Here is a 14,729-nt window from a genome sequence, read left to right on the forward strand (position 1 = left end):
GGGGGTGGGGCGGGGCGCATCCGGCACTTGGTAGGGGGAAGGGCACGGTACTTGGTTGGGGAGCAGGGAGGGGATGGGCGGGGCACTCCATCTCTAAAAGTTGATCACTGAGCTAGGGAATCCCATCTTAAACATCCATCAGCAGTAGGAAGGCTTTGCAAACCATCTCTGCAGCTTCACAAGTTCCTCCAGGCAGCATGTGGTCTCCCATATTCTCCTGGTTATGCCCAGCCAGCTCAGGCCCCACCCTGTGTGGACATCAGTTCCAGACAATGTCAGCAGCTCCACAGCACTGTCCAGGTCAATGTGGAATAAGGTTTCTTTGGGGCACAGGAGTCAAGACAAATGACAGGGAAGAGGTGTTCATTGACCCAACTGCCCACTACCGCACCTCTGAGAGTTTTTAGGAGGTGGACTAGCTGTTTCTAAGGGGATGAAAGCCGAGTCTTCATCCCAAATATTGCCAGTACATGCTTTTGGGAAAGTCTGGCTCACTTTTATGACATATTACGAAAGTCTAAGAAAAGAAAACCCCCATCTGAAAGCTGAACTGCTAAAAAAAATTTTTTTAAACCCTGCTGTGACCCAATCCCTGTGAAATCTTCAAGGGCTCATGAGAGAAGGGGGGGTGGGGGTGGAAATCTCCACCCTGCATGCTCCTTTCTTATTTTATTATATAAATTTGCTATTTCCCAACTTTTTTTTTTTTGGTTATTTCCTTCTTCGACACTGGCAACCCCACGGCCACGTTTTGCTCTCATTCTATACTTAAAAGGGCCTTTGTCAGCCTCCATCAAAAGGGACTTTATTTTTGCTCCCAAGAGGGCTCTGAGGTCCTGTGGTTCCGTTGGCTCCGGGGCTCCTTTCGGCCTTTACACATGGGGGCTTCCCCAAGAGAAGTCATTGCAACAAGCGACTGTCTGATTTCTGATTTCATTTTTGACAAGGGCTTCGTTTGGCCTTTTCCCAGGCTTGGCTCCCTTCATTCCCTCTCGGAACCGTAGATAGCTCTGAGCCCCTAAGTATGGGAAAGGGGCGTGCCTTGGGAGCCAGGAGAGCTGGATGCGAGGCCTAAGGATTGGAGTGCGCATGCTCGGGCAGCTCTGGGGCGGTTGTAGGAGGTGGAACACCGGCTCGAAAGCTCTCACACTGAGGGGTCGGACAGTACCAGGAGGAAGGGAGAGCGCGGAAGCTGGGGTTCAAGCTCTCACGCGGGCAGGGCGGGTGTCCGGGGATGAGGGAGTGGTACGAGACAAGAGGAAAGTCAATCTCGCCCCTCCTACACACTTGGGCTCCGGATCAGGGTTGCAGCGGCTCGAGGTGGAAGGGAGAGTGCACGCGCATTTCCGCCGGGGGTTAGGGTTGAGGTGAGGGTTTCGAGGCGGGAGAGTGGGCTCGGGTCTCCGGAGCTCTCGCGCCAGGGATGGGAATAGGACTATCACACCGAGAAAGAACGCAGGCGCGCGGCCTCGCGCTGGGGTGGGTGTGGCTCGAGGCTGAGGAGCTGCTTCGCGGGGGAGAAGGGCGGGTCCGTGCTCGGCAGTTCAAAAGGCACCAGAAACACCCCCCCCCGTCCCGCCCACACGAACTAAAGCCTGTCATGGCCAAAGTGAGATCTCTTCGCTCCAAGAAGCGGCATATGAAAGACATCGGTGAGAAGGGGACAGTTCAGACTGGGACAGGCTGGGGTTTGAGGCTCGGCCCGGCTCCATCTCCCCCATAATCAGCAGAGTGACGGGCTTTGGGCAAGTCTCTTTCTCACATCTGTAAAATGGGAGCGTTGGACACCAGAATTTCCTTAGGCCGTTTCAAGATCCTTCCCTGAGGTGGTACCATTCGCTTACCTCGCCACTCCCTTGACCCCCAAAAGCAGGATTTAAGTAATAAACATCTTGAGCGAATCTTGTGGACTATCAGTCTACGAGTATTTAAGTGCCCACTATGTGATAGGCGTTGTGTTAAGCGCTGGAGATGCAAAGAAAGGCAGAAAGCAGTCCCTGCTCTGTAGGAGCTCAGTCTAATGCAGGATATGGCTTGCAGACAACTATGAACAAACATAAACAGGTTAAACTGGAGATAATCAGCAAAAGAAAGACACTAGTATTAAAGGCAACCTTGAGGAAGGTGGGGTTTTAGATAGGGAAGGTTTTCACAGGAAGGAAGCCAGGAATTGCCCGGGCTGGTACCTGCTCCTGGGACCTCATTCCCTGTCAGAAATTTAACATAACAGCTTTAGGATTGGTTAGAGATCATATAAAAGGGCTTAGGGTTGGGGCTTTGCCTGGGTCAGTTACCCTGGGAAGTTACTAAAATCAAAATTAAAATAAAAAAGCACTTGGCCAGTGACAACTCACCAAGCCAATAGAGTTGTTAACACCATAATGGAGATTTTGTAGGCCTTGATGCTTCTCTTCTCCCTTACTAACAACTCTTTCAGCCTTTTCTTGGTCTTTTCTTGCCCTACCCAGTTCTTTATTTATCACTCTTTTAAATTTAGAGATATTTTCCCAGTTACATGCAATAGCAATTTTCAACATACTTTTTTTTTTTAATTCTAAGCTCCAAGTTGTCTCCCTCTCTCCCTTCTCTCCCCCCTCTGAGAGATGGTAAGTAATTTGATCTGGATTTTATTGTGATCTGGATCACTATGGAAAACATATTTCCATGTTGGTCACTGTTGTAAGAGAATACTCATCTAAAACCAAAACCCCCAAATAAAAAGGTAAATAAGCTAATGTGGGAGACAGTATGCTTTCATCTGAATCTGATTCCAACAGTTCTTTTTTTTTTGGATAGCATTCTTTGCCATAAGACCTTCAGACTTGTCCAGATCATCAGATTGCTATTTACCATACCACTCTTAAGTGGTCTTGGAAGAGAGGCAAGAAAAAACAGGGTCACCCTGCCTAGGGTCACATACCTCTTTATAGAATGGCCCCCAGCTGCAAAACAGAACCATCAGTTAAAACAAGCACCAAAAGACCAAAAAAGTAAATTATCCTGGCAAGTGTAGTAGTCAAGCTTGGCCCTTGTCAAAATGTCAAGTCATGATCAGGTTCAAGCTAGTGATCAAACCTTTGTTTTAGTATAAGATCTGCCATCAGTTTGCTGAAAGTCCTTTTACCACATCTGTAAAATGGAACAATAAATCCTTCCTGTACCTACCTCACAGACATGAGGAATAAAATATCACAACTCCGCTGAACTTTTTAGTTAGTAGCAAAATAAATTGAAGTTTCATCTTATTAAATTATGTAGGAAAAAACCTTTGTTTTATGCTTTATAGTGGCACTGAAAACTGAGAAGATTTCTAAAAAAGCAGAAATTAAAACTAATCTTCAAGAGCTGATTATCTACTTTATTTTTCTAACAGACTTATGTATATGTAAGTATACAGATGGTGGGACTTATTATGATTCTGAGTTAATGCTATAATTTGGAGGTAAGTTAAAATTATATGTCATCCAACTGACTAACTCAGATGTTTATGACAGTACAAGATATTGATAGTGTTGAGTATATGGGTATAGCCCTGCTTGTGGCCTTTTAGCTTTGCTTTGTTTCACAAGCTCAGCCTGAATGCTAAAAATGACTGCTTTTGACCACAGAGAAGAATGAGACAGGTCAGAAGATGGACCACCATTAACATCATAATATTGTATATTCATTTTTTTTTTAGCTCTTACCTTCCATCTTGGAGTCAATACTGTGTATTGGTTCCAAGGCAGAAAAGTGGTAAAGGCTAGGCAGTGGGGATTAAGTCAACTTTGCCCAGGGTCACAGCTAGGAAGTGTTTGAGGTGAGATTTGAACCCAGAACCTCCAATCTCAAGGCCTGGCTTTCTATCCACTGAACCACCTACATGCCCCAAAAGTGTATATTCTATTAATGGTGGGTCAGTTGACTGGGTAGATAGTATTGGCTTTGTGCATAGTGTTTAACTTTTGAAAGTGACTATGGGGCTCTATGAAGTAGCTGAATTTATGATTGGGTATCACTTGCTAGCATTTATAGATGACCAACAATATGCTAGGCACTATGATCACCCTAAGTGGTTTATGCATCCTGGCAAGATTTGCCAAATAAGTATAAACATAAGCTGCACTCTATAAGGAACTCAAAAGAATACAGAATTTTAAACTGAAAAATAACCCCTTGGAGAACACAAGTTTTATTCAAGTCTTATATAAGGGCAAAAGTAGCCTATATCCAAAATAATATATTTTGTTTATTTTAATGGAGTTAAAATGCTTCATATAAGTAGGTATAAATTGGGCCTGGATTAAAATGTTGAAATAAGCTAACCATGTAAAATTTAGGTATCATTTCCCAGGAAGCTGGATTTTAAAATACTTTTTTTTAAATAAAATTCTTTCTTTTTAGTGACTTTTGGGATGGTAAGCACAAACATATATTACTTGAACAAGATTATGTCAACACTCTTTTTGGAAACTTCTGTACCTGGGGAAGACAGAACTAATTTTAAGTCTATAAGCACCACAGAAGAGTTTTGGAAGGTAAGAGTTCACTTGACCATCAGTAGGGAACAGAAAAAGGAGTAAGCACTTAGATAGTACCGACTATGTGCCAGGCACTATGCTAAGCACTTTATAGATATTACCATATTTGATCCTCACATCATTATCTCTGTTTTACAGTTGAGGAAACCCAGGCAAACAGATGTTAAATGACTTGCCCAGGGTCATACAACTAGTAAGTGTCAGAAGCTAGATTTGAAGTCGGGTCTTCTTGACTCCAGGCCCAGCACCCTAACCTTTGCACCACCTAGTCTCATGGATGTGATATACACAAAACCTTCCTAACCTCTTTTAAGCTACTAGTTTCCTAACACAATCAAATTTCTTAAAAAAAAAAAAGCACTGATTTTCATTTTATTCTCACTTTATCTGGAAAAGAAGGATGTGTTGACTACATGTAGGGATCTATCAGTATGCCCTGAAAGAGGGAAGTATTTCTATATAGAGATCATCAATGAAACTAGTCATCAGTCTGGCCCAGTTGAACAAAGTGTTATATGGGAGAAATTTTTCCTCTCTGAGTTCATGGGGTAGCTAACTACTGTCAAAATACATTTATCAGAAACCAAATTATAGAGGTAAAAAACTAGGTTTTATTATTATGCTCAAGCATAAGTTCAGGTCTCAAAAAAATCATCAGGATTCTGACAAGACCTCTTATAGGCAAAATTAAGTTAGAGAGACAAAGAAATACTTCTTTTATATATTACAATCTTATACATTCCTCTAGACCATAAGAATTAAAGAAAAGATAAAATCAGTCTCAATGCTTCCTTCATTGTCATAAAAGTTAAAACAAACTTAGTTAAATAGAGTCATGATCTCATACATTCCCCCTAGGAAGCAATATTTGCCAAACAAACTCTATAGGAACTATGTCAGATTACAGTTAAAAATACCTTTAAAGGGATTTATAAATAGGCTGATTGAGGGGGAAGATGAACACATAGCAAAAGAGTCAAGAGACAGTTGAGATTCTTCTTCTGGCTTCTCATTTAAGGAATGTTTAAGGCTTTAAATAAATTTTCACATCCCAAGGGACAGGTTTTGGCCAGGTGAAGTTACTATTAACAGAAGGCAGACTTCTACTTAACCAAAATTTATGATCCCAAGTCCAAAATAATAAAAAGAAATGTATAATTCCCACTTCAATAGGAAAGAATAGTGTGAGTTTTAGGAGGCTTAGTTATGAGTTAGAAACAACTACCTTCACTAACTCAAAGAATTTTAGATTTAGAGATGGCCTCAGTGGCCATTGAGACCAAACTCTTCATTGCTCCACCCTATACCATGCACCCATGAGTTGATGAGGAAGGTGACACAGACATGTTTCTTGTTATAACTTGCACTACTGCATGTGTATCCAGGGCCAAATTATACTATGACCATCATAGAAGCAGGGGGTTAGATGCATAGTGGCGTAATCAGTCTTAATTTCATTTTGGCTAACAACAGTTGGCATTTCTATAATACTTTTAAGGCTTTCATAGTGTTAGGTTAGTAGACAATGTTATTAAGTTGGCAATAAAACTATTTACATTCTTTTACTGTGCATAGTTTATGGAGGGACCCTTGTTGGATGGTCTGTTCTTTGACTACGGGTATAATACAGAGACTTTGGATCAAATGAAAAGCAGTCGCATCTACCATGAGAACATACTTCTAGGAGTCCCTCAAATTCGACAGCTTAAAGTCCGAAACAATACATGCATTGTCTATTCAAAATTTAAGTCTTTGATGGATGAATGTTTTGACAGATATACTATAGGAAATGAAGATCAATCTGATTTTGGCCGTGGAGAGGTGCCTGAGTAAGTGTTATGAAATTATACAGTGGAAGTTAGAATTTTATTTTACTAACATATGTAGATTCTTAGAAGTAATTTATGTTGTTCCTAAAGTATATACTAAATGTGATTTAAATGCCAAAAAGACAGCTGCCTTTCAATACTTTCTATTAAAAAAAAAAATCAGGGGCAACTGGGTAGCTCAGTGGATGAGAGCCAGGCCTAAAGATGGGAGGTCCTAGGTTCAAATCTGGCCTCAGACACTTCCCAGCTGTGTGACCCTGGGCAAGTCACTTGACCCCTATTGCCTAGCCCCTACCACTCTTCTGCCTTGGAGCCAATACACAGTATTGATTCCAAGATGGAAAGTGAAGGTTAAATAAAAAAGAAACAAAATAAGAGAATGGTGGGCTTTCTAAAATTGGTGCGACATCATTGCTCTATTAATAAATCAAGCATCATACCTAGTACAATACATATATCAATGTCAAACAAATAACAACAGATAGGCTCCAGCTGAAGACCTCTACTGCTACAAATTTGAATAACAATTTAGAAGAGAGATTGGGAACCAAAGAGCTGTTTTCATAGATCTCCAATAGGCAATTTCAAAAGATCTTTCAAAAGGCAATCCCTCAGTGCCCCTAGCTGCTCTCTTAACCCTGAGGCCCAGAAAAATTGCTGATCTGCTTCCTCAGTTGAGAAGGAAAAGTGGGGAAAGGAAATGTTTTTCTTAAGTGCCCACTACTAAGTGCTGGAGCAATTAGGGGGTGCAGGGGATATAGCACCAGGCCTGGAGTAAAAAAAACTCATATTTATGACCTCAGAAACTTAATTATCTGTGTAACCCTGGGCAAATCACTTAATCCTGTTGGCCCCAGTTTCCTCATCTGTCAAATGAGCGGAAGAAGGGAATGGCAAACTACTCCAGTATCTTCACCAAGAAAACCCCAAAAGGAGTCACAAAGAATCTGACACAACTCAAAAACAACTAAACAACAAACTGGACTAGGCACTATGCTAAAGTGTTATAAAACTACATGAATATGAAGCATGGAAAAACATAGGAACTGAGGAAAAGTAAAATAAAGAAGTAATATCTTATTTTACCATCACAACAACCTGTGATGTTGGTTGATATTCTCTCCATTTTACAGTTGAGGAAACAATGATTTGCCCAGGGTTACACTAGGAAATGTCTGAGACCAAATTTAAACTCAGGTCTTCCTAACTCCAAACCCAGCAATCTATCTACTTTGCCATTTAGCTAGGGGTTCCTTTTTACTAGAGTCAAATATCAGGACCAAACTCTTCTCCCACTCTCCGCCCCCCAAAATAATCACAGTAATGATCATCTATGTTAATGTTAAATGAGGTAATTATTTTGGGGAAAACTAAAGTATTTAAGTACTGTACTTTACGCAAATTATTTTTTTGGTAGTTGTATTTAAATACTAGGCTGGGTACCATAATCTCATTAATAAAAATATTTTAAATGCATATCTGGGTCACCTTTTGAGTTAGTAATTTGAGACTGAAGGAATACTCAAGCTTTTTCCTTTCTTGACTTTACATACACAAAAGCAGCATACAGCAAAGTAGCAATAACAAAATTCTACCTTACAGAATGCTGTAAAATAATTTAATAATTAAAGCCAGTAATGGTTAAATACAGTAAATAATTAAATACAGTAAAATGATTTTTAAAAATAAAATAAAGAATATTGTATGTTACAAAAGTTTTATTAAATTTTGTTTTTATTATCATGTTAAACATGTATTACTAAAGCTCTAATTGTAAAGTATGTAGTCATTTATTCCTTTTATTCTTCCCTATTAAAAATCATTTAGAAGTAAAGATTGTGGGACCATTAGCAGGCAAGCTGTGAAATTTTTGTTTTTTTCAAACTGCTAAGGAGGTCACTGACAAAGATAAAGGTCAATATATGCCAAAATGGTATTATCATTTTTGTGGCCGTCAAGAACTGGAAACAAAGTAGATACCCATCTACTAGGAAAGGGCTAAACAAATTGTGAGATATAACAGTAATGGAATATTATTGTGTTGTAAAAATACATGGATGTGAAGCATGGAAAGACAAAGGAACTGAGGAAAAATGAAATTAAAAGATATACCTGATAATTAAAACAATATAAAACTACAAAATAATCAAAATTAATGAACAAACTTTGATCCCAAAGAAGAGCTATGTATGAGAAGGTACTTTCCCCCACACCTTCATAGAGGTCAGGAGTCCACAGGTATAAAACATTTCATATCATGTCAGGGTTTTTTCAATGAATCAATTTGTTTTGCTGAATTTTTTTTCTTTTCCTTTATTAAAAATATCACTTATCATAAAGGCTGGCTCTCCAGAAGGATAGGAAGAGTTATACTGGGGAAACCAAGACAATGTAAAATTTAAATATATCAATAAAAAATTTTTAGTTTATTTTATTTAAACCCTTACCTTCCATCTTAGAATTAATACTGTGTATTGGTTCCAAGGCAGAAGAGTGGTAAGGGCTAGGCAATGAGGGTTAAGTGACTTGCCCAGGGTTGCATAGTTAGGCAGTGTCTGAGGCCAGATTTGAGCCTAGGACCTCCCATCTCTAGGCCTGGCTTTCAATCCACTGAGCCACCCAGTTGCCCCCTAAAAAAATTTTTTTAAAGAAATTCCAATCAGACATCTTAATCCCCACCATGTCGTATTTTCCTGTCTAATAGATGGACGTATTCTCGTGCTACATCAAAGTCTTTTCAGCACCGGGGACTTGTTGGAGTTTATAATGATGGAGGATATAGGTTCACTTTACCCTTATCAAAGACTGATGCCAAAAGCAAATTTTCTTTCCTTCAAGCAAACAACTGGATCACTAGAGGAACCAGAGCTGTTTTTATTGATTTTTCAGTATATAATGCTAATGTAAACCTTTTTTGCATTATCAGGTGAGTAAATCCAGTCCTCTTAGTTAATGTGATATGGCTTTCAATTCTTATTTATACCCTTCTTTGAAGTTGCTTTCAGAGTTGTATAGTATTAAAACCTACAAATCTTAGATTTTAAAAGTTAAAATGTAAGCCCAAAGAACCAATAGTGAAAAGTAAATAAAGTAACATTATTTGTTATGAGGTTTTTTTTTTTTTTAATATTAGTCCAAATCCTCAGAAATTTCCCAGGAATGCTGAGAATTACACAAGACATGAATTTTTCCTATATATATAAGCACTTGATTTTGCATTTGGGATCAGTTCTGTTACACAAATTAAAGACTCCATATTCATGGTTCCTTCCTTTTATCCATATCATTCAAATCTGTGGGTTTCTTCCAACCAGAAGCACTTACTTTATGAAGTGGTTCTCTTTTGAGAATAAGCAATTATTATCCTTCTGCATATATTGAAACCTCAAATTGCAATTAAGACATCAGCAGCAGCCATCTCAGAAATGCTGAAGGGATTAGCTTGGTTTTAGATCTTGATTTCATAGGATCCTTATAGCCATAGAGCTGCAAAGATCTACACCTCTTTTTCCAGGTGAGACAGGTTAAGTGACTTTCCTAAGGTCACCCAGCTGTGTCTGGAGCATGATTTTAACCTAGAACCTCTTGATTCTAAATCCAGTGCCCTATGCATGATACCATGCTGGCTCTCATCTCAATGTTCTCTTTTTTTTCCTCATGAGAATATTCCATGTATACTGCAATTGGAATATGAAACTGAAGTCTACTCTGAGTACAGGCTTCTACCCTTGAAGAGTGTGATTTAACTCTAAAGATATGATTATGGCTATAAGCTATAAATCCAGTCAGAATGACTTTTAGACATGGCTCTTCCCAAACAAACTTGCAACGGGTATTTATTTGTGTGCTACTTTTCTCTAAAAATTAGTATTTCTTACAGATCTAGACCAAATCACCTTTTATAATATGCCTTTTAGGAATAGGGATACAGGGCACATATTCAACTCATGACACAGATGGGGAAATAAAATCCATTTGGAAATTGAAAAGAAACACTCATGCTCATAGGAAACTTGGCTATCTAAAATTTATTGAGTCCATGTACCATTTATTGAGCTATGGTACCACATACCATGTGCCATAACTACTTTTTTTGTTGTTGTTGTTCTCATTCAAATCATATCACAGAATATTTAAGGACTACCTAAGAACTAGTCAGCCATATGAGGACAATAGACTGATCAAAGTTGCATCAAAACATTGGTTCTGAAACATTTATATTCTGAAGCAGCAGTTCTCAAAGTGTGATCTTCAAACTATACTTTGATGTGTATCACAGGGACACAGGGGTCCCTGAGTCCTTCTCAGAGGGTCAAAACCATTTGATAATATTAAGAAGTTATTGATATAATCCAGATAAAAGTTTTTTGGAGTTCTCAATAATTTTTAATAACGTAAAGGAGCCCTAAAACTAAACAGTTTGAGAACTGCTCCTCTGGTGTAAATATTCCATAAAATATTAGACTTAGTTGATGTGTTGGTTGGTATTGTTGAATTGTGTTTTCCTCCTTTTTTAAAATTTGTTACTAAGGATAGCCCACTAAGGAAGGAGAAATTAAGGCATATACTCAGAAATGTAGATAATATAAAGACAAAAAATTATGAATAAAATTTTAAAAGAGCAAATGTACCAATCTAGGATAAGCAAACATCAAAAGAATCTATGAATACCCTAGGCATGAATTAGCCAAATAAGGATATACTTAGAGAATGGAATAATTACTTTTATGCTTAGTGTTTATCCTAGAGTATTCAAAGCTGCTCTGGCTATTTCTGTCTAAATGGCTAATCATCCCTACTGCCACCCTTAAGGGGATTATTCTAACCAAAGTGACTTAAAGAAATTCTGAGGTATATGACCAAAAATTGCTCAGTTCATATTAAATCTAAATTTTTTGATCTTTCAATATATTCTCTCATAGTTATTTTTGAGGAGGAAATGGCTTGAAGAGATAAAGCAAATTGCCCAAGTTCTCACACCTAATAAAAGTTGGGATGTGAACCCAAATCTCCTAACTCAACATTTAGTCCTTTTTACTCTATACCATGCTGCCTTAGGTGAAGGCAGATTTTTTTTTCTTTGTTAGAGCAGTACAGCTAATTCTCTAGTCATTCCCAAACACTGATCATCTTGGAGTTGCTATTATAGATATTCAGGGAAATGGGAGTGATAACTTTCCTTATTTTTAACTACACCAAGAACTTTGTGGTTCTCTTATTTCACTAGTCATTTGTGTTCCTGTCATACTTCCTGCTCAGCTGTTCAGTAATAGAATAAACATTTAAGTGTCTACTATGTGTCATGCACTGTGCTAAACACTAGGGTTACAAAAAGAGACAAAAGGTAGTCCTTGTCCTCAAGCAGCTTATAATCAAATGGAACTGTAAGCTCTTTGAGGAAAGGGAGATGGTCTTGGTCTTTGAATACTGAACAATATCTAGCATAGCATTTCACACATAGTAGTCTTCAGTACTGGCTGACTCAAATTAGAAAAAAATATACAAATTCCATGCAAAACTCAAAAATCAACCTTTAAGCAGTCCAGAGTAAAATATTTTTTAAAATCACAGATTTGGAGGTGGAAAGGAACTTAGGAGTCATCTAGACCAACCCCTTTGTTTTAAAGAGTAAGACACTGAGGCCCAGACAGGTAAAGTAACTTGCCTTAAGTTGTACTGGTTATAATTACTGGAAAAGCCAGAATTTGAACTCAGATACTCGGGTTCCAAATCTAGCACTCTTTCAATTTATCTAGTTTGTTATTAAAATAAGTTATCTTCATTCACTGGATAATTCACTAATAATAAATTAAAGTTTGAATGTAAACTGATATACAATGCTTAGAACACACAAGTTACTTTTCTAAAACACAATTTTGCAGATTAGTAGCAGAATTCCCTGCAACTGGAGGTGTGCTAACTTCGTGGACTTTTAACTCTGTGAAGCTACTCAGATATGTTTCTTACTTTGACTACTTTATTGCTTCCTGTGAAATCATATTTTGTATTTTCATTATTACCTTTATCATCCAAGAAATTAAAAAAATCAAAGAACATAAATATGCCTATTTCAAGAGTATTTGGAACTTATTAGAGTTGCTGCTTTTGGTGGTGAGTACTGAAACTACCCATGAAATGGGGCATTTGCGTCCAAGTAAAGGGAAAGGTAGGAAATGAGCCACAAGACTGTTCTTACCTTTGATTTTGTTGTCACCCACCCATAATCCATAACACATATTTATCTATCTGACCATAATAACTTCTTGTCATTCTGGCTCTCCTTATGCCTCACATCACCTAAGCCTATCTTTTGTCCTCTCATCTCTTCTTGCTTTCCTCGGTCATTACCCCTGCTTTGGTTTCTCTTTCCTCCCTCCCAGTTCTCCTCTTGAATCCCTTGCCATCTTGCCTTGTTGCTGTTGATCCTTCCCAGAACTCACCACTAGATTACTCTGAGCATCTACTTTCTGCCTGTGTGCCCCTGATTCACACCGATGGAGAAAATCACAAAGCTATTTGAGGTTCACTGCAAATTTATCCTATCCAAACTAGGCTGGGACCTCACTGCTACACACTAATCTTTTGACACTTCCTCATTGTCTCTGTGGCACATTAGCTTTCCCATAGTAGCTGTTCCACACATCATCTCTCTTCTGAAGCCACCAATGACCTCTACTCTCTCATCAAAGGACTTTTTCTTCATGCCTAACCCAAAAAATTGAGACTATCATCTGTTGTGAACTCCCTTTATCCTAAGTTCCACACTTAAACTCTTCTCAGCATTATCTTCCTCCTTTGCTCCAGGGTCAGAGGAAGAAGGAGCCCTTCATACCAATGCCAATCTCTTTACTTGTGCACTTGATTCCATCCCCTTATGTCTCTATCAGTACCTTGTCCCTTCAGTTTGCTCCACTATGCACTGTGAGAAATCACTGGGATCATTTTATTATTAATAAAGTTAATTTATCATAAAATTAATTTTATAAATTTCTTTAAAGTCCCTTTATTCTCCACCCTACCCCTGCCCCCCTCCCAAAGTTATAGCTACTTTGTAGTTCATGAGAGAGGATGCAGATGTTACAAAGAGGCTGAGGCACCTTAGTCTTAGGACTAAAATTGAGAAAAAACTGATTGGACAAGCCAGTTACAGCAGATTTGGCAGAAGCAGTTATCAGCTTTAAAGACTAAAAGCATAGGTTATACCCAGTAGCCTTAAAAGCTTTGAGAATAAATATTGGGGTAATGATGCCCTCTTTACAAACTCAAGACAATAGTAACAACCAGGGATCAAGAAATTGGGAAGAGAGGTTGGAAAGGAATAATCCTTCATTTAAGATCCTTACACAGATAAAGCCCAGGGTTTGCGGTAGGGTGTGTTAAGGGTCTGCATTGCACATAACCAACATTGCATAAAGTTTTATTCATTATTCTAGTTTTTTTGCCTCTTTGGCCATGCAGAACAAGTATAATATTCTTCCACATGGCATCCCTTCAAATACTTGAAGGCGACTCGGACATGCCCTAAGTCCTTTTCTCCAAGCTAAATATCTCCAATTCCTTTAGCTATTCTTCATATGCATGGTATTAAGGCCCTTCACCATTTTGGCTGCCCTCCTATGGATATTCTTCAGCTAATCTATACCCTTCCTATACTATGGCACACAGAAATAACTGGTAATAAAGGTGTGTTTTTGGACTGTACAGAACTATTACCTGCCTCTTGGTGAAGTCTAATATAGCATTAGCTTTCTTGACCATCATTATCATCAGGTTCAGATGAATTGGCCTCTACCAATTCCATCATCTTGTACTTTTAAAAAATGACTTCAGAAACTACATATATGAAGCATGTTTTCTTTCATTTTATTTTTCTTTGCTTTTTTTTTTACAACATGGCTAATGTTGAAATGTGCTTTACATGAAAATAAAATTTAGGAAAAATAATTTTTTAAAAAGAAACTGTTCTAAGGTTACCAATGACCTTCTAATTACCAAAAAAAAAATAGAAACTAAATATGACTTGACATTTATCCTTATTAAATTTTATCTTGTTGAATACAGCCCAGTGACTTACCTTGCCAGAAGACCTCTTTAGATCTAATTTAATCATCCAGTATGTTAGTTCTACTTAGGTTTTGGTCACATGAAAATCTGATAAAAATGCCATCTATATCTTTATCTTAAGTCATAATTAAAGATGTAAAATTGTACAAGTTCTGGGGGCACTCCACTGAAGACTTCCTTCAAAGATAACATAGAACATTACAGATTGGAAAGTGGAATGAAGTGTACTGGAAGGAGCACTAGATCTGGATCCAGTTCATTTAGATTTTAACCTGGGCTCTGTCACTTGCTCAGTATGACCTTGGACATGTCATTT

At 38.2% G+C, this 14,729-nt stretch overlaps 1 protein-coding gene across 4 annotated transcripts in view; it reads left to right on the plus strand.

Moving 5' to 3' along the window:
* The first annotated feature begins 1,408 nt into the window (after positions 1–1,408).
* PKD2L2 (polycystin 2 like 2, transient receptor potential cation channel) overlaps positions 1,409–14,729 on the plus strand; it is a 38,548-nt gene continuing 25,227 nt past the window's right edge. For 3 of the 4 annotated variants that reach the window (XM_007473652.3, XM_001375891.5, XM_007473655.3), the window contains exons 1-6: positions 1,409–1,652; positions 3,287–3,385; positions 4,384–4,517; positions 6,096–6,349; positions 9,054–9,275; positions 12,232–12,460. In XM_007473652.3, the coding sequence (XP_007473714.1) occupies positions 1,424–1,652; positions 3,287–3,385; positions 4,384–4,517; positions 6,096–6,349; positions 9,054–9,275; positions 12,232–12,460 (1,167 nt within the window). In that variant the 5' untranslated portion in view covers positions 1,409–1,423. The remainder of the gene's footprint in view (positions 1,653–3,286; positions 3,386–4,383; positions 4,518–6,095; positions 6,350–9,053; positions 9,276–12,231; positions 12,461–14,729) is intronic. The other variant, XM_007473654.3, reaches the window with a different exon arrangement.

The sequence above is a fragment of the Monodelphis domestica genome, chromosome 1 (genome assembly GCF_027887165.1).
Source record: "Monodelphis domestica isolate mMonDom1 chromosome 1, mMonDom1.pri, whole genome shotgun sequence".
Lineage (NCBI taxonomy): Eukaryota > Metazoa > Chordata > Mammalia > Didelphimorphia > Didelphidae > Monodelphis > Monodelphis domestica.